The following is a 25,200-nucleotide window of genomic DNA, read 5'->3' on the forward strand; positions in this document are numbered from 1 at the left end:
TTTTGCAATATACATCACAAAATATTAGAGCATTACAAGAACTGACAAAAATTACTGTGCTTAACCCCTGCTGAAATCACAGAACATAGAATGGCTGAAGTTGGAAAGGAGCTTTGGAGGCCACCAAGTCCAAGTGAATCATGTGAGGATTTCCACTGCCTTGCAAATAACACAGTGAAACTCCTGAAGGCTGAATTCTACTCTAGGGTACCTAAACCAGCAAAACCAAACCTGCATTATGCTGTGCAGAGGGAAATTTATATTCACATGTTCAGCAACAGATTTTCAAAGGGTGGTCCCATTTTGTTTCCCCAGATTCCACCAGAGTAGTTGACATCATACCCATAAATAATTTTGTTACACCTCAATGAACTTTCAAGAACTCAGAGTCCTTTCACTGCATTTTCCTGGAATTTGGATTATTTATTTCCATAATTAATGGGTTTACTCTTCAGTTAGGTTTTAACTCTGAATTTCCTGTAGTTTACTGGTTTGAAAATAATGAAGCATTCCAATGCGCTGGCTTCATTTCTGAGGAATAGACCCTTCTAGCCCAGCTCTTGGGGAACATATTTTCCAAGTCCTGCTTTTCTGTATCAAGTTCCCTAATTTCTGCTCCAGATTTAAATGTACAGGGTCTTTCTGGAAACATGAAGAAGACAAACACTGGGCAGGGCAAAGCTGCTGTTCAGATCTCCATCCCTGATGAGTTTAACCTTGAGATCCTTGTGGAAGACAATGCTTCCCTACAAACCTGCACTCTCATTTCTTGACTGGCAGATGGGAATAAGTCCAGAGGTAGGAATATTTACACAGAGTGAGACTGTTTTAGAAAACCCCAATTGTAACAACTTCTGGCTTTACTTATGACTTCTCTGGGACAAAAAGCAAATGCTGAAAGAAGCTTTCAGCTCCTAAGGAGGAACTGATGTAAGTAACAGAATATTTGGGGAGAATATTAACATCTAATTTAATTTCCCTTGCTGCTTCTAGACAAACAGGTGATTTGGTGGTAAAATGAGGGAATTGCTTGAAACGAGTTCTACAAACACTACAGGCATTTGTTTTGTGATGTGTTAAATGTCAATGCACAGTGAAGTTCTGGTTGCTGGGAAGATTGGTGTGACAATATTAATATGATTAAGGCTTTTAATAGCCATAAAAAATGCTGTGTTGAATCATCTTTGTAGTCTTAATGGAAGAGAAATGGAAATACTGAGCTTCTATGGAATAAAACTGTGTATGCTTAAGCTGTCTACTAAATAATTATATTTCAGTCCCTGCTTTAAAAATAGCTTTAGCACAATGCTAAATAAGAACCTGAAATCTTTATGTGCTTATAGGGATGTATGATACCCAGGTCGCTGCTACCAGTACTGTATGCTGTACATTTAGATTTCATTTCATGCATTCATTATTAGATGAAAACAAAATACTTTAAAATTACATTTTTCATGATAGAAGAAAATAAAGCCTGTAATATCAGCCCAAACCTTTGTGATTCATTTTGTATACATCATTATTTCAGGGAATTATGAATCTATTAATAATTAGCTGAATTATCTTTTTATCACCCACTTTTTGTTATTTTGGAAGGAAAAATCTAGGCATTCCTTTAAGACAGGAAACTGCCATGTGAAATGTTGGTGAGTGAATGGGATGGTTAAGAAGCTCCAAGGGCTTTTTAATTTTCAATTGCCCATTTTCATGGTATTTCCATAAAAACAGAGATTTGGAGATTAATTTTGTACTTTATGTTTAAAAATTGCAGAAAGGTTTAATTTAATGAGTGAAGTAGCTTTTCATGGCGACACATGAAGATGAATGTGTTCATGCAGCCTGCTGTGCAGTCTGCAGTTCTGCAGCTAAAGCTCTGATTTTCTCCTCTTTTAGCCTTGTTTCCCTGCTACAGCATGAACCAGGGCTAGGAGACAAACACTCCCCACTTTTAGACAATAATCAGTATCACTGAAAAAGCTTCACTGTGTTAATCTGAAAAAAACCCCTTGGGGCTGAGTGATTTTCTGTTGAAAAAATGTAGGGTACAAATTGAGGATTCCTTTTGCTACTTCATATTCATCCATTCACAATTCACTGTGCAGTAATATCAATGACATTAAGCCCACAGGTTTGATTTCCTTCCTTGTAACAAACACCACTTGACTTCTTCAAATAAAAGATGCCAGGATTAGAAGTGGAAAATCTCTGTCATTACCAGAATTGTGACTTGTAGTGAACTCTTTGATTAGAAGTGGATTAAATGCTGGTTTAGATTTACAAATCTGTAAGTAAGACAGAAAATCCTCTTTGCCACTGCCCAGTGAAGGCATCCCAGCCCATACCTGGTAAACCAAGACAGGTTTTGTTTGCTCTCTGATGGCCTGAGGCACATGGACAGGAACTCTGCTTTCTTTTTTGGAAAGTGCTGCTGACCAAAAAGAATTGTTAATTACCTCCTTGCTGGTACCCATGTATTCAGAGGATTTTCTCTGCAGCCCAAAGACCACTTGGTGCTCAGTGAATGCTGTGTGATAAAACCTCTCTCAGCTCATCCTCCTTGTGCTGGTTTTGGCAAAGTGACTCTGCCAGGATGGATGTTGGGCAGCATTTGTTTACTTAGCCCACAAAGTCACATTTTTCAATGCTTATAAAGGCATTCATTGAAAACTGGAAGTGAATTGCCAGTCTTACCTGAAACACTTGTGTGCTGAAGAATGTGCTCAACTACAACAGAGAGGAAAAAAGGAGAAAAAAGAAAGAGGGGAGACTCTTTTCCAAAGTGGGTGAATTAATTATTGTCAGTCTAGGGAGACATTAACAAGTTTCTGTTGTTTCAGGAAGAAAGGTAATCAATTATGTGAATTCTAGCAACAGTGCAGTGATTGGTTTCAGTTTTTTACTATTATAAAAATTCTGTACTGTGCTTCTCTAGATAAAATATTGAAATGAAGTCATTATCAGCTAAACTTATTTGCTTTCAAATTTTATTCAGAAGAAATTACCTTGTTAAAGTTTAGTTGAAAAATGACAATATTTACAGATGGATGTTGTTATGAATCTATTTGAGAATGTCTGGTAGAATAGGTTTGCTTCTGAAAATGTGTTTACAGGATTGTCATTAATGTTTTGTGCTTATATTTAGAACATACTTAAACGGAATACTCTGTAACTTCACACCATCTATTATGATGCTTTAAAATCATATTCTTTTCTTTCCCACATTGCTTCTTTCAACTGTATCTCCCTTAACAGCTTTATCATTCTCTCCTGATTTACAAGCACCATGTTTATCTCTGAAGAAATGTAACATTTATGAAGGATTATTTTGTTCAAACTGAATTTCCAACAAGGAGTTTGGAAAAGATCCCAAACAGTTTGCATCTAAGTTATTTATTCTTCCGGAACCTGAACTATGTCTGTATTAAAGTCAAAAAGATAATTATAGTCAGTGAAACAGTTTCTTTTCCTCACATCTAACTCTCACATTTCCATAAAATGCAATATCAGATATTTATATGAGAAAATTACCAGTCCATTTTTCAATTCTTCTTGATAATAATCTGCTGTTAAAGATATCTTAAGCTTGTTGCTTTGCATTAGAAATTTGAGTGTGTGCCTTAAAGCTATAGGAAATATCACAATGCAAACTTTTGCATCAGAGGTTTGTATGGAGAGACTAGACCTGGAGGCTCTATGGGTAATAATAAGCAAAAATATTTATAAATAATACTAATACCCAATAATGGTTACTATTGAAAAAACACGCGTTTGAAGATGAGCAACACAGTTCACATTTTAAAACAGTTATTTCCTGCTTGCCAGTGGAAGGTGTAGCAGGATGCTCTGCCTGGAAAGGGGTAAAATAACTTGAACTATGCCCTCTGTATGCAGAGCTATCCCCAGTCTTTCCCCATGCTCAATCACATGTACATTTACCAGTGTGTTTTTGCCTCTATACAGAAGAACAAATGAATCTAAATTTATCGAAATAAATCAACCAAATACAACTTGTGAATTGGGATTATTGATTGCTTTTTATACACTCTTTAACCCCCTCACTCCTCTGGCTGTCAGCTGCAATTGCCATTGTCATTTATAATTGCTCTCATTGTTGCTTTTATGGTTTTGCTGCACAGGCAACAGATCAACCATGTTGTGCAGCAAATCTGTCAGCACAGTGCAATCTTGTCTCCCCCTGATATTCATTGATCTTCTGGTTGCTGTTGTTAAAAAAGCCCCAACCCTTCATATATCTCCTGTGCACTCTAAATATCTGGCCCTTTAACTTATTGTACCATATTCTTCTTTACTTTCATGGTGGAGGAAGAAATTGCATATTGTATTCAGATATTTCAGATGGAAAAGCAATAATTTGTGGTTAATAATGATGCTAATTATGAAAAATGATGACTATGCATTCCCTTCAAAAGAAAAGGAAATAGTCTGGCCATATCTTATCTACAGGGCTTTATCTTTTTACAGCTGTTAGTAGGAATAATTTTTGTCACATATTATTCTATTAGATCCACATCTGATGTCAAAGCAGCTGAGTATCTTTGAAAGTCAGGTCCTGTGTGTCTGAACACAGACATCTGAAGGCAAAGGACCCTGCAGAATCTGAAATGCTGTTTCTCAGCTGTACCCTATGAAAGCAGAATTATGGAATTTAGTTATGTTTGATAGTGTACCCTGGTCAGATTAAGCTGCTGTTAACAGGGTGTTACTGCTTGACTGTTTGACAATGTGCTTTTTCTTTGCTGCTTATCGTCCTGTGGAAGATGCAGCAGCAGAATTGACAGTCAAGATGCATGGCTTGCTAACTGCAAAAAAGGAAAAGCAGAACATAGAAATGTACCTAATTTGAACTGCAGGAAATCAAAATGGCTCCTTGACTTTTGGAACAAAAACCTCAGAATATAATGCATGAAAGGCAAATGTAAATTTTTCCAGAGGGTTAAAAGCTCATTTCTTCTAAGTATATGTCATTCAGGAGAACTGAGTATTGTGGATTTTTTTGCCAGCAACCCTCAACACATGGGTGTGTGGTCGTTTGCATGTGTAATTTGAAATGTCCACATGGATGCATGCATGTTAAAAATAGCTCAGGACTATCAACATTAATTACATTTCTTCCAGTACCAATCAGGAAGGGTAACCTATTTTGCAAGAAGTCTATAGTTACTTAGTGTTGTCTGTGTTATATGCACAGCTCCAACTTTCAGCTCTGTCTTTTGGATAATACTTCAATAAACTGAGCTCACAAATTTGGCTAACAATGCAGGTGGTGGCTGTGGGTTTTGTGTTAATTTGATGGCCATGCCAACTCTGGATTCAGTAATGTGTTGCAATATTTATCTATGAATAAGGATACAAAGGAAAATAAAGGGAGTGAGCCAAATTTAAATTTACAGCTCCACTTACTGAACAATTTATAACACAGCTGAGATCCTGCTGTTTTGTCTATCATTATGTGCACAACTACAATAATATTCTATCAGAAAAATATAGCTTTATGCTCAATGCAATGTAATGTCCACCGGCTAATATGATACACAAACATTCTCACCACCACAGTGGATTGTCCATAAACAACATTTAAACTTTGCAGAATCATGCTTCCTGGGAGTACAATTTCACCATCCATGACCAAGGAAAGAATATTATCAATATTGCCACAAAAGTGACTCGGTATTTTTATGTAGTAACGAAATATACAACATTATGTGTACAATAAACACATGTACTACAAAATATGTCACCTTCTGAAATGGATCATGAATGTCATTTAACAGGTGAGAGAAAAGGGCAACAGTAAATTCATTACAATAAAGGCTTAAAGGCCTAGAGCACAATGTCTTGGCTGAAAAAAAGAAGAATTCATTATGTCCTAAACTTTTGTTAAAAAAAAAAAGGAAGAAAAAAAGGCAAAAAAAGGTCAGATATTATATATGGTAAATTCCAGAGAAAGAGGATCATGTTGCTGCTTTACCTCCCTCATGGACAAGGTGAGGTGTACTGATTTTAGGGCTTTTGTTGCACTGAATGGGTTATATACAGTAATTTGAAAAATAAATCAATGATTAAAGCTTTAAATTTGATCTGCAAATGAGTGCCTGAAGATTTCAGAACTGCAATACTCTTCACAATTTGAAAGCCATGAAATAAAAACACACAATAAGGGAGTCATAAGTGCCATTCCAAAGCCAGGCTCGATGTCTGAGGATGTGAGTTTACACAGAACCAGAGGTCTGGGTGCTGTCTTCATTTATCTTCCTTTTGTGAAGGGACTATTTTGAAATTCCTTCTGGAGAATACAAATGTACATAAAGCTGTCAAATAAAATGAATGCCTTAAAAAGATTCCTCTTGTGCATGTGATTAGTACAAATCCTTCAGCAGTCAAAATTTGGAATGGAAACAATTCCTTATAACTACTTTCCAAGAACTGGAAGTCATTTAGGGTATTTAAGTTATTTACATCCAGATTATGAATGTAATAATGCCCTTGCATGCATTGTTATTTTTTATTAAAGCAGCATTACATAGTACTGATTAGGTTTTGCTTTAAACTATTGTGTAAGGCACTATCAAGCAAAACTAACTAAAGATTCCAGTCTGGATTTCTTCCAGTACAGTTACAATAGTCAGGGACCCTTTTTCATGCCTTCTGTAGATGTAGTTATGCAGGCTGATTTTTTTTTTTTTCTATAGGCATAACTTTAATTTAATTTATAGCTTTTCCATGGAAAGTCTTCAACATGATGTAGAAATGAAGTCACATCTTATTCCTCTAGAGCCCAGCCTTCAGTGTTGGTTACATGTGTTTGCACTGGAGAAGGAAATTATTGTTATACCTGTTTATGAAATAGCAGCAGCTTGGCCACAGAAATAAAACTCACCTGAGCATGCCCTGGCATACCCATAAGAGCTCCCAACATTATCACTGTGCTAACATGGCTTGAAAGGAAATATGGATATTTTTATGAAGTGCCCAAGCATCTATGATAAATTTGTGAGGCATTCAAGCAGTCATTTATGGCAAACCATGCAAGGAATGGTGTTGCTGTAACAAAACCAAACAAGAATAAAGTTTCCCCTGTGACTTCTGGTTAGCAATACAAGTGGAACCAGATTCTGTGCCATGGTGTGTTTGCCTTGGCCCAGCAAATTGCCCTTGAAATGAACTCCCTGCTAACAGAAAAAGCTTGTGCTACAGCAACTGTTCTGCTTACTGCTCCCTGTGATTAGGGATTGCAGCTAGGACAAATAAGAAATGAAGCCATAAGAAAAGGGAATTAAAACTCTGTTTCGGAGCTACATTTGTGCAGGCCTAGTTTAGCATTTCTTTCCTCCCCTATAGTACATATTCCACAGCAATTTTGAAAACAGTATAATTTAAAAGTTAACATTTGCTTAGCTGGTAGCACCAGATAAAAGCTCTCGTTTGCAGCGAGCAGGCGAATTTGTTATTGCCCCAGTCAATAGCTATTGACCTGGTACAGCACTTCTGCTTATTACAACCAAATCCTTTTTCTTTTTTGTTCAATAGTCAATGACACTGTAATGGAAGGTACTGCTTACAAACTGATGCAATATCTATCAACAAGAGCTAGAAGTTAATGACTAATGGTTACACACAGGAAAGCATGTGCTAAGAACAGCAGTACACATCTATTAATCAAATTTACTTCATCTGATGTGCCTTTATAGCTTAGTGGAACTGCAGTGCACATCAGATAAATAGTTTCTGTTGTTATTAATCAAGGTCTTAGAACAAAACACCTTTTATTCATACTATCAATACATAAATAATTTGGCTAGGACAAAGTTTTGTCTGGCTTTTAGAGCACACCTTTCAGTAATATGAAATTTGGATTCTGCAATCCTAGACTTAGTACTTTGGCAAGGCAACTGCTCTCCTCCAAGCTGAAATCATATTATTCTCTAAATACCCCAGATGGGGTGGTATAAATGCAAGACAAGACCCTAAAGACAAAATGGGAAGCAGAGTGCATGTGTCCGTGGTTCAGCCTGCTCCAGGCTCCTGCCCTGTGGCAGAGCAGTGCTGCACAACCCTGTCCTTTACAATTTATGTGACTTGCACTTTCTGTGCCTGGGGGTGAACTCTGCTCATAATTCACATAGCCTATTTTCATTCTATAATTATGGCTGCATAATTTTTTTTTAAATCCTGCCTGATACCAAAATATTTTCTTTCAAAGTTCCACTACTTATTTTATATCTGAGAGATGCATACTTTTAGACAACAGTGTGACTATAACAGTAACACCCATTATTTTTATACTACCTTCAAACAAACATTACAAAACATTAATGAAGTTTGTTGCCTCTTTGGTGAAAAGCAGAACAGCTGCTGATGACTTTTCGGCTTCCAGTTCTCTATAATCTTTCCTGTAGAACACCTAATACTCTAATATTGGAACACTGATTTATCTGTTTGTTTCTCTTTTCTGAATGTCACTTTGATTTTTCTCTAGACTGATGATGAGGCATTACAGAAAACTTCTTACTTCTTTAAAAATATAAAGATTTAACAATCATGCCAAGGACATTATTATACTGTACTCCCTATGCACCATTTAATTGGATTTAAACAATGCTCCTAAACCACAACATTTTGCCTTTTTCACACCCTACAATATTCACCATGTGGATCCCAACCAGACCTGTGATACTGATTCATAAACCACCCCTCCTGCTGGTGAAGACTGGTGGAATTTAATTGCTGATATGCTCAGTGTGAAGCAAGAGCTAAATTCACTTTAGTTCCTACAAATTTACATCTCTTGACAGGATCTCCAGTGCTGCTCAGCCAGCATTTACATGTGCTCCTGTTTGTTGTCACAGAGCTGTCACTGACAGGAGAGCAGGGAGAGACAAAGCTGTGTCTTTCCTGCAATGAAATGAGTTTTGTTCGTCTACTAACCAAGCATACCTAAACCCCAATAAATTTATCCTTGCAATACCATGTGAGGAAAGAAAAAAATCATCTAATTTGGAACCACAGAGAGACAGATTTGAATGTGGTCAGGTCATTCCACAAATCTACTGAAATTCCATTCCAACACAAGTTCAGGAGCTAAACTTTCCTCTTTGTTCTTAATTTTCCAAACAGAGCTTTGGACGCTGTAATGAGGTGAAAGCAGGAAATATTCATAACACATTTATTGTGTTTACTGTGATGGTAAGAGGACACTGCATTATAAACACAACACTTCCCTTTAAAAGAAAAATGTAAGTTCTGCAAATGAGCAAACAACATGGCTGGGTTGAGACAGTGATTAATTTTGAAAATAATATACCATGAGCTTTTTAATTCATTACTGCAAAAAGTTGTCATTGAGGAAATTACATGCATGTGAATTAGAGTTCTTATTAGTTAAGTGACAGCTAGATGTTTCAGCCTTTTAGAAAAGTCCATAACACCACTAAACCTGCTGGATTTCAGAGGCAAGGGATCTCTGTTGGCAGCTGCAACAATTACAGGTAGTAAAACATTTAAAAGATTATTCTGAAATTTTAGTCAATCATTTGCAGTATAAACAAGCTACAAAGAGTTTATTTTTATTTCTTCGAAACAGGAAGTTCTTCTGGTACTCAAATCAGTAAATCTCAATCAAATAAATAATAAGCAATTTTGCAGAAATAAGATATTTTACAAGATGACTTGACTTCATTGTCAGCTCGGTTACATTTGTGGTTTTCTCCACTTGCCCATAAGCAAACTCTCCATTCTATTTCATAGGAACCTGTAAGGACTTCTCTTGAATGAAGGTAATTGATATTAAAAAATAAAAGTGAAACATTTCATATTGGAAATAGACAGGCTATGCATTTCTTATTATGATCCCAAATTTTACAGTATTGACTGTCAACGATTTGGAGAATTTCTGGGAACTGTAACCCATACTGAATCAAGAAATAATGCTTAATTTCAATACTAAATGAGACAGAATGGGACAGCCAGTATAAAACTATTAAGGAAAGGTATTTGTTACTTACTTTTTGTAACTACTCCTTCAAGGCGAATGATATTTGGGTGATCAAATTGTCCCATAATACTCGCCTCTCTCAGGAAATCTCTCCTCTGTCTGTCCATATAGCCACCCTTTAGAGTTTTAATGGCAACAGGGATCTCTCTTTTTCCTGGTGTCTTCAGACGTCCACTGCAAACTTCTCCAAACTCCCCTTAAACAGATAAAATATCTGTTGAGTAACTCACACTGCCTGTACAGAAGAATATTCAAGGAACTCACACATCCCATAGAAGTGGATAGAGAAATAACTGATTGAATATTCAGATTTGTGAGTGTCATCACATCCCAGAAAATCAAAATATTCAGCAGCACTTCACAAGAAATCACTTTTCCTTGGTGCCACAGCAGAGATCATGGGACTTTTTACTGAGCCTGCAAAAGGCAAACCTTCAGCCCTCCCCACTGAGACTGAACATTGGTATCAACATGTTTGGAATATATAACTGACTTTTATTCTACTGATGACAAAATATTGATGTAGAATATCTATTGATAGAAATATTTATCTTTAGGAGTGAAATGCACTAAGACCTACATATTAAGAAAAGCCCTGAGACTATCAAAACACTTGACTATCCTTCAGCTACAGAAAGCATTTAGAAAGTACTTTATGTTGTTATGACCTAGAAAAGCACTTGCATATGATTTATTTAAATGGACTTCCACACATACTTGAAATTAATTACATATTTCCCTGTTCACACAGCCAAAGGCCAAAAGTCCCAGCAAATCTGGAGTTGTGCAGTGAGAGGAATCTCAAAACTTGTTTCCCCTGATGTTTCCCTGTCTGTGTAGGGCCTGTGAAGGATGTGTGTATCCCTGAATTCTCCTTAAACATTTAATAATTCAGTTTGTATGGAAATCACAACTTTCCTTTGATCTTGAAGTCACCTAGAAGTTATTTAGAGCCTCTACCAAACATACTCTTGGATGACTGCAGGTCAGTTTTCAATAGGTCACAATTCAGTAAATGAAAAACAATGTTCACAGAAATATTTCAAAGCATTTCTCAGTACAGGCTGCTTTCACAGCAAATCTCAATTTTTTACCCCAGTCATTTTGGAATCAGAAATGCTAAAACCAAAAAAGCAAGTAATGAACATATATATATATAACTGGGGATTTAACACTCCATTGAGTGCTGTCTGTATTAGTATTCTCTAAACTTTAAGGACAGAAGTAAACAAAATAAAGGAGCTCTCTTTTGTAACAGTGCATCTTCAGATATGAAGCAAATCTAGAAGAGAGGTACATTAAAGGCACAACCTTCACTTCAAAAAATTATGTAAGTCCCTGATGTTACAGGATTAGAATGGATATTGTCACAAGACTTTTATTTTATTAGGTTCCGTTGCTTCCACTAAAACAAAGCAAAGTTTTACTATTTTTAGATCCAGGAAGAGTGAGATTAAAAGAACAATTTCATAGTTTATCTTTCACTTCAATGATAGAGGCATCATCAAGTGCAGGAGTACAATTAACACACTCTGAACATAACCTCTGAATAAATGAGCAGCTTCCTGAACAGCTAAAAAAAAATCAAGTGTTTCCAGGTCTTCCTTGTGCAGTTCCTCCCACCAATTTATTTCTATCTAATTTAAAAAAATAAATTAAAGATGTGTGCAAATATAAGATATGTGAAAATATATGTCGTCAGAGATGCTCTGGGAATCTTTGGACAAAAGGTGAAGTTGTGTGTGGATTTTCCTGTATGATTTTTGCCCCTTTCACCTTTAGAAGACTCTGCTTAAAAGTTTGCTTGCCTGACTACTTGCACTGAAAAAGCAGTAGATAATTTGGACTTGTAAAGTGCTCCCATAAAAGGAAGTGATGAAACCCGAATGCTTTGCAGGAGACATGGTCTATCAATCTTCTGTTCTGTGACATGTTCAGCAGGACCAGGACCTTTCTCTAAACCCATGACCTTATTGCAGCTTGCAGGCTTTTCAAGCTTAAGTGCCTAAAATGAGAAATTCTTCCAATTTCTTTCTCTTGATGAAGCAGTGAAAAGCAAAAATACTAGAGCCTTAATATCAGATTTTAAAAGAAATTCTGTGGCAAATAAATCTGCAGAATTGCAAAATCTCATTTTAAGACTAATTTGTAAAGCATAGGTTATAGAATAAACCATTTTGCTACTACAAGATTATACAAGAATATTACTGCTTCAGAATTTCATAAATAATGACATTCATCCCTCAGGGACTGTAAAAGGCTGTTACCAAGTGCTTTAAAATGAATTAAACTGAAGGAGGCAGCTGAACAACCTGCAATTCCAAGATTTATTATCTGTACAACATCCAAAGCAGGGAAAGTTTCTTTTACTTTTTTTTTGGATGCATGATTTGGAAAATTTGAAAGAAATTTCCCTCCCCTTGGATTTTGGGATTGATAAACTGGTGAAGATAAAGACTACCAGCAGGTTTTTTGTGACATGATGTCAAACTTGAGGTCATCAGCTACAGAACAGACAGAAACCTAAGGTGTATAATAACTTCTACTTCTGTTTTAGACTAGATGGACATCAATGACATAATTTAAAGCATTGAATTATTTACACTGACTTTGACAAGATTTCATCCCACAGTAGCTTTTCTACACTTCTGTTCAGATAAAGAATTTTCAATGTTTTTAAAGTCAAAGGGGAATGGGTTCAACCAAAGGGGTTTTTTAAATCTAAGAATCTCATTCTCACTGCTCAAGTTTGAAGATAAACAGGACAAATGTTGACCCTGCAGCAGCTGAGGTTCATGACTGCATGTGTAATAAGTTGAAGCTAAGAGCCAGATGTCAATGAAGTCAACATTTTTCCTTGCTCCAGGGAAAAGGCTGATCGCAACTAGAGGAAAAGATAGAGTCCACTGCCTGAACAGTTTTAATGAAATGCAAATAATCTCTGGTTTATTAACAGAAACCTCACCCACCTTACTGTTTATTATACAAAAAGGAACCAATTGAGCAGTGTAGAAATTTAATCTGTGCAAACCACACGTCCCTTTTTGCATTCAGCAGGGCATATGTGATACTGGAAGCAAAACAGGAGTAGAAGTCTGATGTGCAGCCTGGTATTGCTGCATGGGATCAGAACAAATGTCTTACAGCACAGACAGTGGCTGCTGATGGGACTGAAAGGTCACAGCACCAAATACAGCTCAACTCATTTCCCCATTTCAATCCTTACACGTGTGGGGGAACTTGCAGGAGATTTAGGTCATGAAAAGAATATTGTCTGCTCTGGGAAAAACTGAAGTTGGTCCCTTCCTTGAGTTTCAACATTTTAACAAAGAAAATAGAAAGATAATTGTAAATTTTAAGACAGACTTGACAAAGTACCTCTGGGTATTCATTCCTTGAATAGGGGCTGAACCCTTAAACCAAACAGCAAGAAGAGATGGGGCAGAAAAAAGTGCAGGAAAATTACCAAATACTTTAAAGTATAACTTGGGTTCTGAGTTAGGTTTGAGTTAAGTTGAAAAAAGAAACTTGCCTTGAGTGTCACAGCCATCAGAACTGCAAGCAGTGAATTATCAAGAACTTTTGGACATGACTTGTTCCATTGAACAAATAAACTGGAAACTGCTTTCAGGAGAAGAAGTTTTAAAAGTGTTATGACCAGAAATGCTATAAATTTTTTTTTCAAGTATTTGGGATTTTTCACTTTGGCAGTTTTAGAATGAAATATTTTGTTTCTTGAATGAAAATAATTTTTGTTTGAAATATTAAAATTACAGAAAAATGAGAATTATTGGCCAAAATAAAATTTTAAAACAGAACAAATTTAGAACTGAATCTATTAATTGACTTGTTAAAACAGAAGATGTTCATTTTTGGTTTCACTTAGGTGAAGATCGTAAACATATTTTAAAAGTAATTATCTTGTGATAAGAAATCCATTTTATATCCAGTTGAAATGTGCAATACATAATTAGAGAGAATGCACAGAAATCTTTAGCACTGCTGAAAATCATACTGATATGTTATGTTCTTGAGCCTCTACTGAAGAACTGTGTGGGAAATTGTACTTCCCCTGCCTCAGCCATGGTATTTAACCTGTATCTTGTATGCATGGAAATGGGTTTAAATTTTATTGCAATCTGCTTGCAAGTCCTGTTAGGTATTTTTGAAGTTGACAAATTATCCATGTAATTTTAGAAAGTAAAACCCATAAAAATAAAACCCATAGAAGCAAAATATGTCAAAGCATACACTTCCATGCATATAAGAAAGCGGAGAGACAAGCTGAGAGAAGAGATTCATAAATGAATTAAATTGTGATTAAGGACACAATTTTAACCTGAACTAAAACAAATAATCCTTGTCTGTTGTATTCAAGTGAAATCAGCAGTTACACACGTGTGGAATGTAGCTCAGTCTGCTTTATAATCTAAGACATCAATATCTATAGTGTGTCTGAAGAAAGGGAAGAAATGGAAGAAAGCAAATTGAATGTTCTCTGCAGAGGTCAGCCCTCTAGGGGCTCTCCCAGGCTCATAATTCCAGAAGTGCACAGATCCAGCTGCAGAGGATGTGGAACAGAATTTTCTCTTTTACTTCTGTCTCCTGTCTGCTACCAGCCCTGGTTTTATTTATGTAGGATTATTGCACAACATTTTCTAGTGGATAAAACACTTAGTAACACTGGGGATACTTCCATGGTTATCAGTGTAGTAACATATCATTAAATGAGGGGTTTAAACTGAAAAATATCCTTCCTTTCTGGAGTGATTAAGATACACGAAACAATATAAAAAAGAATGATTACAGGGCATCGTCTTTCATACTGACTACATCTTATCAACAGATCTTCCTCTTTTCTCTCTCTGCTAGTGATCCTTCTCTAGGCAGAAAAGCTTATCCCAAACCAGCCTCTCCTTTTCCTCCCTCACACTCCTACAGTTTTCTATTTGCGAAAAAGTTTTTCTATATTTTCTATATAGTTTCTTCTATATTCAGCACTTATATCTCCATAGAAAGAGATTCTGATCTGATTTCACCCCCAGTGACTGAGAATACATGACAGTAACTATGGCATGTACTGATGGATACAGTGTTTTGAATACATCTGGAAAACAAAACAAAAAAATCCCTGACAAACCAGGCAAAAAATCAGTCCTACACAAAAACTGATAATGAAGTAATTTCCTAAAACTTATTAAAATCAGTATTGCCATGCCTAGTGATTTTTTTACAGTAGGGATAGTTTTACCTGCCCCAATGACTCTTTCAATACGAATTCTTGAAGGATCAATCTCCTTGGCAAATTCATGGACAGCAAGAGATGGGTCTTCATACGTGTCTGGATCTATGTATGTTTTGAGTCCTGGGAAATGTACTGCAAGAAATAGAGAATAATCGGAATTAGGAACTTCTTAACATTAATGCATTACAATAGTGGTTGGTTTTTTTTTGGTTTTGTTTTTTTTTTTTTTTTTTTTTTGACTAGGCAATTGAAAAGACTGAAAATAATATATTCCATCTTCCAGGTTTAAAATTTCAAAAGCCACCAGAAGAACCGGTCACTTGAAGAAGGGTCTGCAGAGGCACCAAGTGAGGGCTCATGATATGGGGAAAAGCACAGTCTCAAAACAACAGTGCTTATTGCCAAAGCAGTTTATCTTCCCCTTTGCTGCTCCTTGGGCAATTGAGGCAATCTGTCCTTTTCTTTGAAAACAGTTGTTTCTAGTTCACCCCTTTCATTTAGGAGTGGATGGCTGAACATCCTGTTTGCCAAACAGGTCAAATCTTTGAATTCCTTTTCTCTCAGGATGAGTCCTGGAGGGCTGTGCTGCTTTGTTCTCTTCTGATCAGCTGAAACAGCCAGAGAACCAGGTGCAAAGATGACAACAAAAATATCCAAATCCATTTTCAAGATAATTTCTGTCTGTTTCCTTGGAGATGGCCATGGCACTAGTGGGTTGGTGCCAGATTGCTTTGGCAGGCTCCAACAAGCTGTCATTTTCTGGCATGGCTGACATCCCTTGTGTTCCTGAGTACAACACGCTCAAGAACTTGTGTTGTTTCTTCTCACTATCTGGATGGGAATTCTTTTAGGCTGCTGCCATATCATGATTAAGTTCTGGAAAACTTTCAATCCATTATCAGAAGTTCATGCTAATAATCCATCAATTTATCACGATAAAAAGAGGCATCTGCAGCTGGGTCCAGAGAATCCCTTTAAAAAGAATGAAGCATTTCTCAGCCTTCTTTCTCCTGTCAGTTAATAGCTGAGTCTAAAATTGTAATTCCTCTTTATTCTTGGTCCTGCAGAGCACATATATGAGTAGAGACTCACCCCCTCTAGTGTGATGCTGAGATCACTACCAATGAATGGGAAGGCTCTGAGATGAAGCTTTGTGTCAACATGAAATACAGTCATCATTTACCCTGGCCTGAAAGACACTGAGTGAGGGTTTTTTCTAATTCAGTCATGGTCTCAGAGGCATATATCAAACTCTCCAGGAGGAGGGGTTTTGTCTTCTTTTATTTCTGGCCATGCTTGGAAACAAATGAGAAAACCATCTTTCTAGGCAGTATACTTTATGGGCAAACGTGCCCTTTTCCTTGACAGAGAGAGACACTTGGCTCAATACAGTAGTGCCACCTGAAAAAATATTTTACTTCTGGTAACTTCTGTATCGATCACAGAATTTCCAGAGATGTTATCAAAATGATGAAATAATAAAATCTGATATCCTTTGTGCAATACCCTTTGAATACAAAAACCTCAACGTTTAAATTGCTACTCTAACAAGAAACAGTGAGGCAACTCATTTAAAGTAGGTAGCTAAACTAAGCTATATAAACTAATTACTGCCCATGAGAGATCACCAGGATTTTCTCTCACTGTACTGATCAGTGAGCAGGAACATGAGGGAAGACAACCAATTCCACTTCTTATTTCTTGGGTGGCTGGAAGTGTAGATCCCTAAATCCAAAGAGAACTAGATACAAATAAGTCATACAGGAGAGGTATTTTGAGGCAGAAATTCAGTACCCAGAACAACTGAGAATTCAAAGAAATATACCTTAAAACCTGCAAAATATTATTAGCTGAATACCAAAAAACCCTTTAATAACAAGAATAGATTTAGTGAAATTGTAAACAAAAATAAAGACTATTGATGATGCAGACAATAAGGAACTACTTGAATAACCAGATTAAAACACCAAGGGCAAAAGTTGTTCAGGAAGCAGTGGACTTTCTTCATTTTAAACACAATATAGATATTATATACTGTTGAAGTACTTACAGTGTCCATTTTGCAAATGAGCCCTTCTTTTCTCCTCAGATTTCATTTTGGCCTTTATGTACCACTGGCATCTTTCAAGAAAAACATGTGAGATTTGAAATAAAATACTTGCCACAAATAAAATAGATGTACACTAAGTTTTATCTGCAATTTTATGAAAGCCAAATTCTTTGCATTTGGAGTATATATTTACTTATGTATGTAAAGATGGAAATATGCATGATGAACTAAAAATAGATTATATACAAAGAAAAACAGATCATGGTTGAATGATTACCATGACAATGACTATCTGAATTTAAGTTTGATGTAATACTTTTTTTTAAGTTTGACTCCTCCAAAGAATTCTGTACTTCAATAAATTATTACTTTCCTGTATTCCTGTTTGTGTACACAGGGCTGTGGTAATAAATCTTATCCCATCAACTTTCATATACAGTGGGTAAAATACCCTCTAATTTTCTTCATAACAGAATTATAATGACTTCACCATGTTTCATGAGAAAAGAAAATATTTTTTCACATCAGGACCCCTTTTTTCTCTTTTGCTGAGTGGCTCTGTGCAGTCTGAGCTGCTGAACACTGCCTACCTGCAGGTCTGACAATGCTGATTTGGGGAGTCACATGGCAGGACCAACTGTTTCAGTCAAGAAAAACCAAAATATTTGCTCTTGGTCTTAAAGCTTTTTCTTGCTAACTGAGCAGCCTAAAAATTACTGTTTAGAGGGAAATATTTTGGTTTAAAGGATAGCAAAGGGTTGTTGAAGCTCTGATGCCTGTGGAGAACAGCAGTGCCTGTGGATGTGTGCTCTGGAGAACAGACATGCAGTTCCAAGACCAGCTTGAAAAAAAATGACTCTGTGTGAACATTATAAAATTATATAAAAAATAATTACAGTCAGTAAATCCATAATAAGAGTGGAGATCTTTGAGGAATAGGTGAACACCCCCACCTCATTTCAGTGGTTTGTTTAAACTGCTAAGACACAGAAGGAACAGCCACAAGTTCATTCACTGGTACACAGGTGATGGTGAGGAAATTGAGGGCAGAAACTCCTGAAGCTGGTGTGCCCTTGTGGGGGGAACGCCAACCAGTGGATTCTCAGACTGTGGAAACCTTGAGACTGAACACTGGTTGCTGGGACTCCCTAAGGATGCCAGTGCCATTTTTAGGACCTGAACAAGTGGTTGTAGGGTGCCACCTGTCCAGAGCCCTAAACACAAGTTCTTACACTCCAAGTGCTTGCCCAAGGGAACAGGCAAAGAAACAAGACTTGAACCTTACCCAACCCTCCTAAACATCTACGTGGATCCAAAGTTTGATTACAGAAGCCAGTGATTAATCACCAGCAGAGGAGTCTCCTCATTCCCTGCTCATGTTGGCTGCAGAACAATCAGAGATAAGGCTAAATCAGACTGAGCTTTAACCTCCCATTTCCTGACACTGAGCCAGGAGCCCAGTTTATGAAGCCTCAGTTGCTTTCATATTCCTATCTACAATTGACAGCCCAGCTTCCTGCTTGCTCCTGGTGGATAATGACCCAGCAGAGTGCAGAGGCAGGTGCTCATTTCACCCATTTCAGCCTCTCCACTCTGAATAGGCTCATCAGCAGCCCTGTGACTCGACAGCTCATCACATTGTTAATTCTAAACAGCGAAGCAGAACACATCTGTAGGGCACCAGTCCCATTTTTCATGCTGAAATTCGCCTCCAGTCCTAGAGTAAATTGAGTATTTATTCAAAATTTTCTTGCTCTGTCTTCTGTGGAACATGTTCTTATCACTGCATTTAAGCAGCACTTCAAAATGATTTCCTATCTTACATAATTGAAATGGTCCCATTGAGTAAGGCAGTAGAAAGCTAAGAGAACCTCTGATATTCTTAACAGTAGAAAACAGGAGGAAGAAACAGAAAGAAACCCATTTCCATATTTTTTTTTCATTGCCAAGTTTAGTGATTTTTTTCTAAAGGATGTGTTTTGAGTTGTTTCAGGATTTCACATATGGATTCCACACAATCATTTTCTCTGGAAATTTGTGTCTGTAAATAATCCCTCTCTCTTCTGAAAAATCCTACTGTTTGTCACCTTCTGTAGTAATTGCAGGAATATTTACTTAGCCTCTAAGATTATCTAAGGCCACAATATGTTCCAAGGTTAACTGCTCTCATTACCTTCACCAGAATGTTAGATTTAACTGGTTTTATTATTTAGCAGAGAGAGCATTAACTCACATAATGGCAGCTACTGCAGTACCATATCTGGGGTATTGCTGGGGTATTACAGAAAAACCTTCTCGCCTGCACTGATAGAACTTCATTTTCTGTTCAAATTAGAGATAATGCTATACCAACAAAACTGATGTGCAATTATAAATCTGAAAGTGCAGCACCCTCTGTTGATATCTGAGTAGTGCACTCTCTAAAGTTTTGCAATTGAGAGTTGTGAGATTTTGTAAAATACACTGTGGGATTTTTTTCTTCTTTTTTTCTTCTTTTCCTTGTAATGTCGGAGCCTTGAGGGTGCAGCAGATATACTACATTTTTAAATTATAACTTTGCAGGCAAGAAATCCATAAACCTATTTCTAAATAAACAAACAACTTCCTGATATCACATAATTTCTTATCTCCCCAAACTGTGTCTTTATGAAAAACCACAGTTACAAAAGAACTGTATGACCAATGCTGAACAAAGAGGATATTCCACTGTGTCTAACCCTAATTTTAGCTCTGAAAATATGGTTTAATGACTTGAAACTCATTCTTAAATTCTTAATTTTAGATGGGACTACATGAGAACAGTGTTTTAATTACCTGCCAGTGATGAGGAAGAACAAAGTGAGGATGACCAGCAGAGTAAATCCCCCCACAGCAGCAGTGGCAATTACAAGAATCTGTCCCTGCTCTGCAGCCATATCAGAAGCTGAAAGAGAAGCACAGAGAAAAGGGGTTGATGCTCCATCCATCACCCAGGGATTTTACAGAATGGCTGAAATAATTTCAATGGTCAAATGTTGCAATTGGTTTTTAATGTTTTTCTTAAGTGTTTAGCAAGGGCATTGGATGAAAATGTGTCTGTGAAGTGGAAAACCATAATCCATGTCTCAACTAGGAAGGATGGAGGGGAGAAGATGTTTGCAGGTTTATAAAAGGAGGATTTGTCACTATCAGACACTTGCAATTTACTAAAGTTTGAATATGAGAGGATTTTGGACACAAAACTGTATCTTCCATAGATTTATTTATCTTAATCCTTCACCTAATTCAGAAGTTCTCTCCATCCCCCTGTCCCAGTGAAGTCATTAGCACTGCTGGGTATGTGAAGATACTAAACTGGGTTCAGGAGGAAGCAAAAGCAAAACTCCACACCTAATGTGTAGCTTCACACATTCTTCAGCATGTCTGGGGTTCAGTTTCCTTGTCACAAAATGTATATAGTTTATCATAACATGCTTTGGTGATTAGCAACTCTGTGGTTGACCAAAATAAAAAAATTCTTATGCCTCTTGTTTTTCACTCTGCTTTTCATAGGATGTTTAGAAGTTAAAAGAGATCACCTGAAATTATCCAGTTGCTGGACACTTCCTAATTTTGCTAATTTATTGTATATAATATTAAATCTTTCAATTGAGAATTTCCTAGAGTCCAGGTGGTTCTCACTGTCCAAATACTACATGAGTAGGAAAAGAATTTGGCTAATTTTTTTCTCTGTCTCCTGTCTTGTGACTCTGAAGTTTTATTTGTAAAACTCTGTTCCACTCGAACATTTTTACCACATGACATTTACCCAATTCTTACTATTTCTATGGGAAATAAAACATAATTTTGAAAGAAGAAGAAACAATTCTATTCAATGCCTTCTGAAAACAGAAGTGAATACAGAAAAGGGAATATTTTTTACATCAGGGAAGCAACTTTGATTTGGTAAACTTGCAAACTGTTCAATAAGCAAAATCTTCAGTTTTCTTTAGGCATCAGGTGATTAAAGCTTAGAGAAATCACCTAGGCTGCTGTCTAGAAAGCTCAGCAGGTGATATTCTCTCACTTTACAGCAGATAAGTTCAATGCAATGTACACATTGATATCCAAAGCCTCATAAAACATTGTTTCCTAGAAAAGGATTTGGCTTCTGAATAATATTTGTGTGTGGCTTGAAAACTCGTGGTGTGAACCAGCTTTGTAAGAGTAGCAAAGCAAATTAAGTAGCTTATGTCAAATTTGCAGCAAAACCAACTTTTTAGATTTCTGCCATTAGGTTTCTGTCCAAATAATTTGATGGATGCATGCACAGGCAGTAAATTACAAGGGATTCAGTACCTGGGGCCAGACAAGTTAAATATACACCTTCCAAGAAATTATGGAGCAAATATTAACTGAATAGTTAAATGATATTTAATGACGTTATGGCAGTGGGTTCCAGCTCTGTGTTACCTTCCACAGGCTCAGGTTTAGTTGGAAAAATGCAACACAACAAATATTATGCCACACAAGTAACAACGCAAATGCTGAATACAATTTTCAGTCTAGTGGGGGTTGTGCTAAATGTGGCAAAGATTATTAAAATCAGGCATGGTTTGAAGTTGCACACGGAGGAGATTTCAGAGGAGTCTTTCCTGCCCATCTCTGCAGTGGAGAGCACAAACTGCAGCTCTCCTTTTCTTCATAACAGGAAGAAGATGTGTTCAAAAATAGTGAATTTGGTAGGAGGAAAGCAAAACACAAGCTCAAATTAACAGCAAAATTTCTTTGTCAAAAGACAAATTAACTGTGATTTTTTTTCAACAGACATTCACTGCCAAGGCAACAACCCAGGAACCTTCCTAGTGCAAATGCAGGACCTGATTCCATGGCCCAAAGAAGCACCTGCAGCTATCAAGACAAAGATGTATCCTGGACAATTTCTGGATGGAGCTGCTATTTTTTGGTATTCTAGATAAAACAGAATCGAATCTATCCATTCAATAACATACATTTTGCTATCAGGAACCAAAGTCACATTAATGAAAGGGAGAAATTCGGACCGATTTATTTTCTTTCTGTCTGTAAACAATACAGATTTTTAGCCGAGACTGTAATTCTGTTTCTCTTGTTTGTATTTTAGAGGCCAGAGTTGAATACATTAGGATTTTTTTTCATGTAGTTAAATCACTACAAGGAGTTTTCAAGCCTGAAACTTCCAGATGACCTTAATTTACCTGTCAGATAAAAATACCAAATGACAATCGAGAACAATTAGAAAATGTGAATTTGTTAAAAACTGACAGAGAGGCTGGTGAGGCAAAATGATGGAAATATTTATACACAGACTTATCACATACAGGGAAAAGGTTCCACAAAAAACTTTTTAGGTGGTGAGAAGACAGTAATCAGGGACTCTCAATACCTAGAATTTTTACAGCATTTCAACATTCTAAATTAAATTCTATGTGTCTCTCAACCTCTCTGCTCTTTTCTCATTTCTCCAGCTTTCTCTTATGGTGAAGTCAAATTTGTAAATACTCAGAGCTTTATTTGTTTCTGTTGTGCATGTTCTTGAATATTTTTGTCACTTCCTGGTTTTCCTTTCTTATTTTTTCCTGTGTACATTGGTCTATGACTCTGTGATTCTCCTCAGAACTTCTTGACTATGCAAGAAAGAAAGACAGTTTAAAAAACAACTTTGTCAGCTGTTCCTGCAAGTTCCTGCAACCTCATTTCATCCCTTTGTGTGTACATATGAGAGTACTGCATTTAATCACAGAAGTACACGGCATTTTTTTCCAGAATCTCATGTTGGACAATACTGACAGCATTCCTATAGATAAAATCAATATTTTGTTGTCTCTACACTATCCAGGGACTTCAACTTTATCATAAACCATGAGCAGAGCTAAGGGAGCTTAGCTTAGCACCTCTCTAACTGGGCTGACTGCTTAGTCTGGTACTATGTCTCCTTCTCTTTACCTATCTACTCAGGAAGTTCATTTGGACAGAAAACACTTAAAAAATGAGTAGCTAAGACAAGGAAAAGGGAGAATTTATGATTTAGCCAATGTGTTTCAGTAGTATACTGCAATGTTTGGGTGGCAAAACTCTTCAAGCACATTTTACCTGCAACTGATGTGATTAGTCCAAGTGATTTTAAAACTACAGCATGGATTATACATACACCCAGGAGCTTTTTATCATATAAACTCCTTACTGCATTGCTCTTCATGCTTAACTCATGCTATGTGCCTAAAATGATGCTTGAAATTTCTAATTGCATCGTTCCAGCTCCCTTGCTTAACACCATACCCAGAAATCCCTTCTGCATCCAGCCTGGTGTCAGTTCTGTCCCTATTAATTCACTTTTTACATCCATGCCCTGTCTCATCTTCTCTCTAGGTTCTTCATCCAAATGTATGGAGGAGGAGCTGTACTTTCTCTCCCCTCTGGGCTCAAGGGAAATACCCTGAGGCTTCCTCTTTTCCTCACTGGGCACACTGGAAGAAATGGTGCAGATGTTTTATTCACAGTGCAAGAGACTGAGAACCAGAGAGAATCTTTCATCTCTGCCCTTTGAGCAAATCTCTCCAAAACATTTTACAAATTTGTGTATTTGGTACAACAGAGTTGGAAGCCCTAATGACAGCTCACTTCTGTCTCTCAGCTACATCCTTTGGTTACTTCAATTTGACATCTATCAGGCAGCAGAGCCACCAGCAGACTGAAAGATAAAAAAGTGACATAAAGACAGCCAGACTGATAACAGTGAGCAGCTGTAGGACAGATAAGTGTGGGCAGTGAGCACTGGAGCTCTAATAGACAGGAACAGGCTGTCAGGGGGATTTACAAAGCATTGCAAACAACAGAGCTTAAGAACACAAAGTCTCATTAGGGCAACCTTTACATTTTCCCAAATGCAAATGTAGTTCCTGTGCAGTTCCTGTGGCACAGTGAGCTGAAGGGCTCCAGTCAAAGGGGAAATGAGAAGGCAAAGGAAAGGTAAACTTAAAAGGGACTGTCACTCGTAAGAATGTAGAAATTTTTGGTGTCTATTCACTTGAAAAGCTTTCTTCCAAGTGTTTCCCACTAATATTCACTTCCTGGCCAGTGGATACATGGAAACTCTGTGCAGGCAGCTTGAGATCTGAATGAGGATGTAGCTCTTGTTTAGGAAATGCAGAGGAGAAGTGAAGTCGAGGTTTTCTGGACACATGCAGTGGTGCAATCAGATAGACCAAAATCAAATGTGAAGAAGAAATGGCTGAAAGTATTAAACACAGCAAGGAAATACTTAAAGATCAAAATGAGGTATTCTTTGGTATCCAGAGCTGACTAATGTGAATGAACAGTAGGATGAGGCAGAGGTGGGGAGAGATCCAACAAGAAGTTTCTAAATATGAGAGACATGTCATCTGATTTGTTTTGTTTCAACAAAACAGTTGAAAAGGAGTTCAATTTACTATTGCCAAAACATAAAATATTGTAAAAAAACAAACAAACAAAAATCTCGATTTTGCATTAGTAATGAAATAAATTTTCTAAAAATCCTTGGGATGGCTTCACTGCCATGGCCTGAACCAGGGCATGTGCTTAAACAAGTAGTGGACCTGCACTGGAATCAATGATTCAGGACACTTTTCTTGAGCTTTGGAGTTCTGGAAAGAATGGAGTCACATCTGGAGGAAAACCCAAATTTGACGATGAAAAGTTAAAGAGAGATTTTGTGGATGTAGGAAGAGGGAGAAGAATGTGAAAATTCAGCAGAATTTTCTGGCAATACACAAAAATCACCTTCTGAGACTATGGTAAAGAAATTAAAGTTATTGATCCATCAAGACTGGAGTTTCAAACAATTATTTTTTCACAGTCTTCAATTTTATAAAAGATATTCCATTAGCATTTCTGAAATGCTTAGGTTTTTATTGT

General features: G+C 36.9%; 1 protein-coding gene across 6 annotated transcripts in view; it reads right to left on the reverse strand.

Moving 5' to 3' along the window:
- EPHA6 (EPH receptor A6) overlaps positions 1–25,200 on the reverse strand; it is a 383,007-nt gene that overhangs the window by 79,038 nt on the left and 278,769 nt on the right. For all 6 annotated transcript variants that reach the window (XM_021550126.3, XM_021550124.3, XM_021550127.3 and 3 more), the window contains 4 exons: positions 20,122–20,230; positions 17,308–17,378; positions 15,264–15,389; positions 10,023–10,208 (listed from right to left, as the gene is read on the reverse strand). In XM_021550126.3, the coding sequence (XP_021405801.2) occupies positions 10,023–10,208; positions 15,264–15,389; positions 17,308–17,378; positions 20,122–20,230 (492 nt within the window). The remainder of the gene's footprint in view (positions 1–10,022; positions 10,209–15,263; positions 15,390–17,307; positions 17,379–20,121; positions 20,231–25,200) is intronic.

The sequence above is a fragment of the Lonchura striata genome, chromosome 1 (assembly GCF_050655825.1).
Source record: "Lonchura striata isolate lonStrDom1 chromosome 1, ASM5065582v1, whole genome shotgun sequence".
Taxonomy (NCBI): domain Eukaryota; kingdom Metazoa; phylum Chordata; class Aves; order Passeriformes; family Estrildidae; genus Lonchura; species Lonchura striata.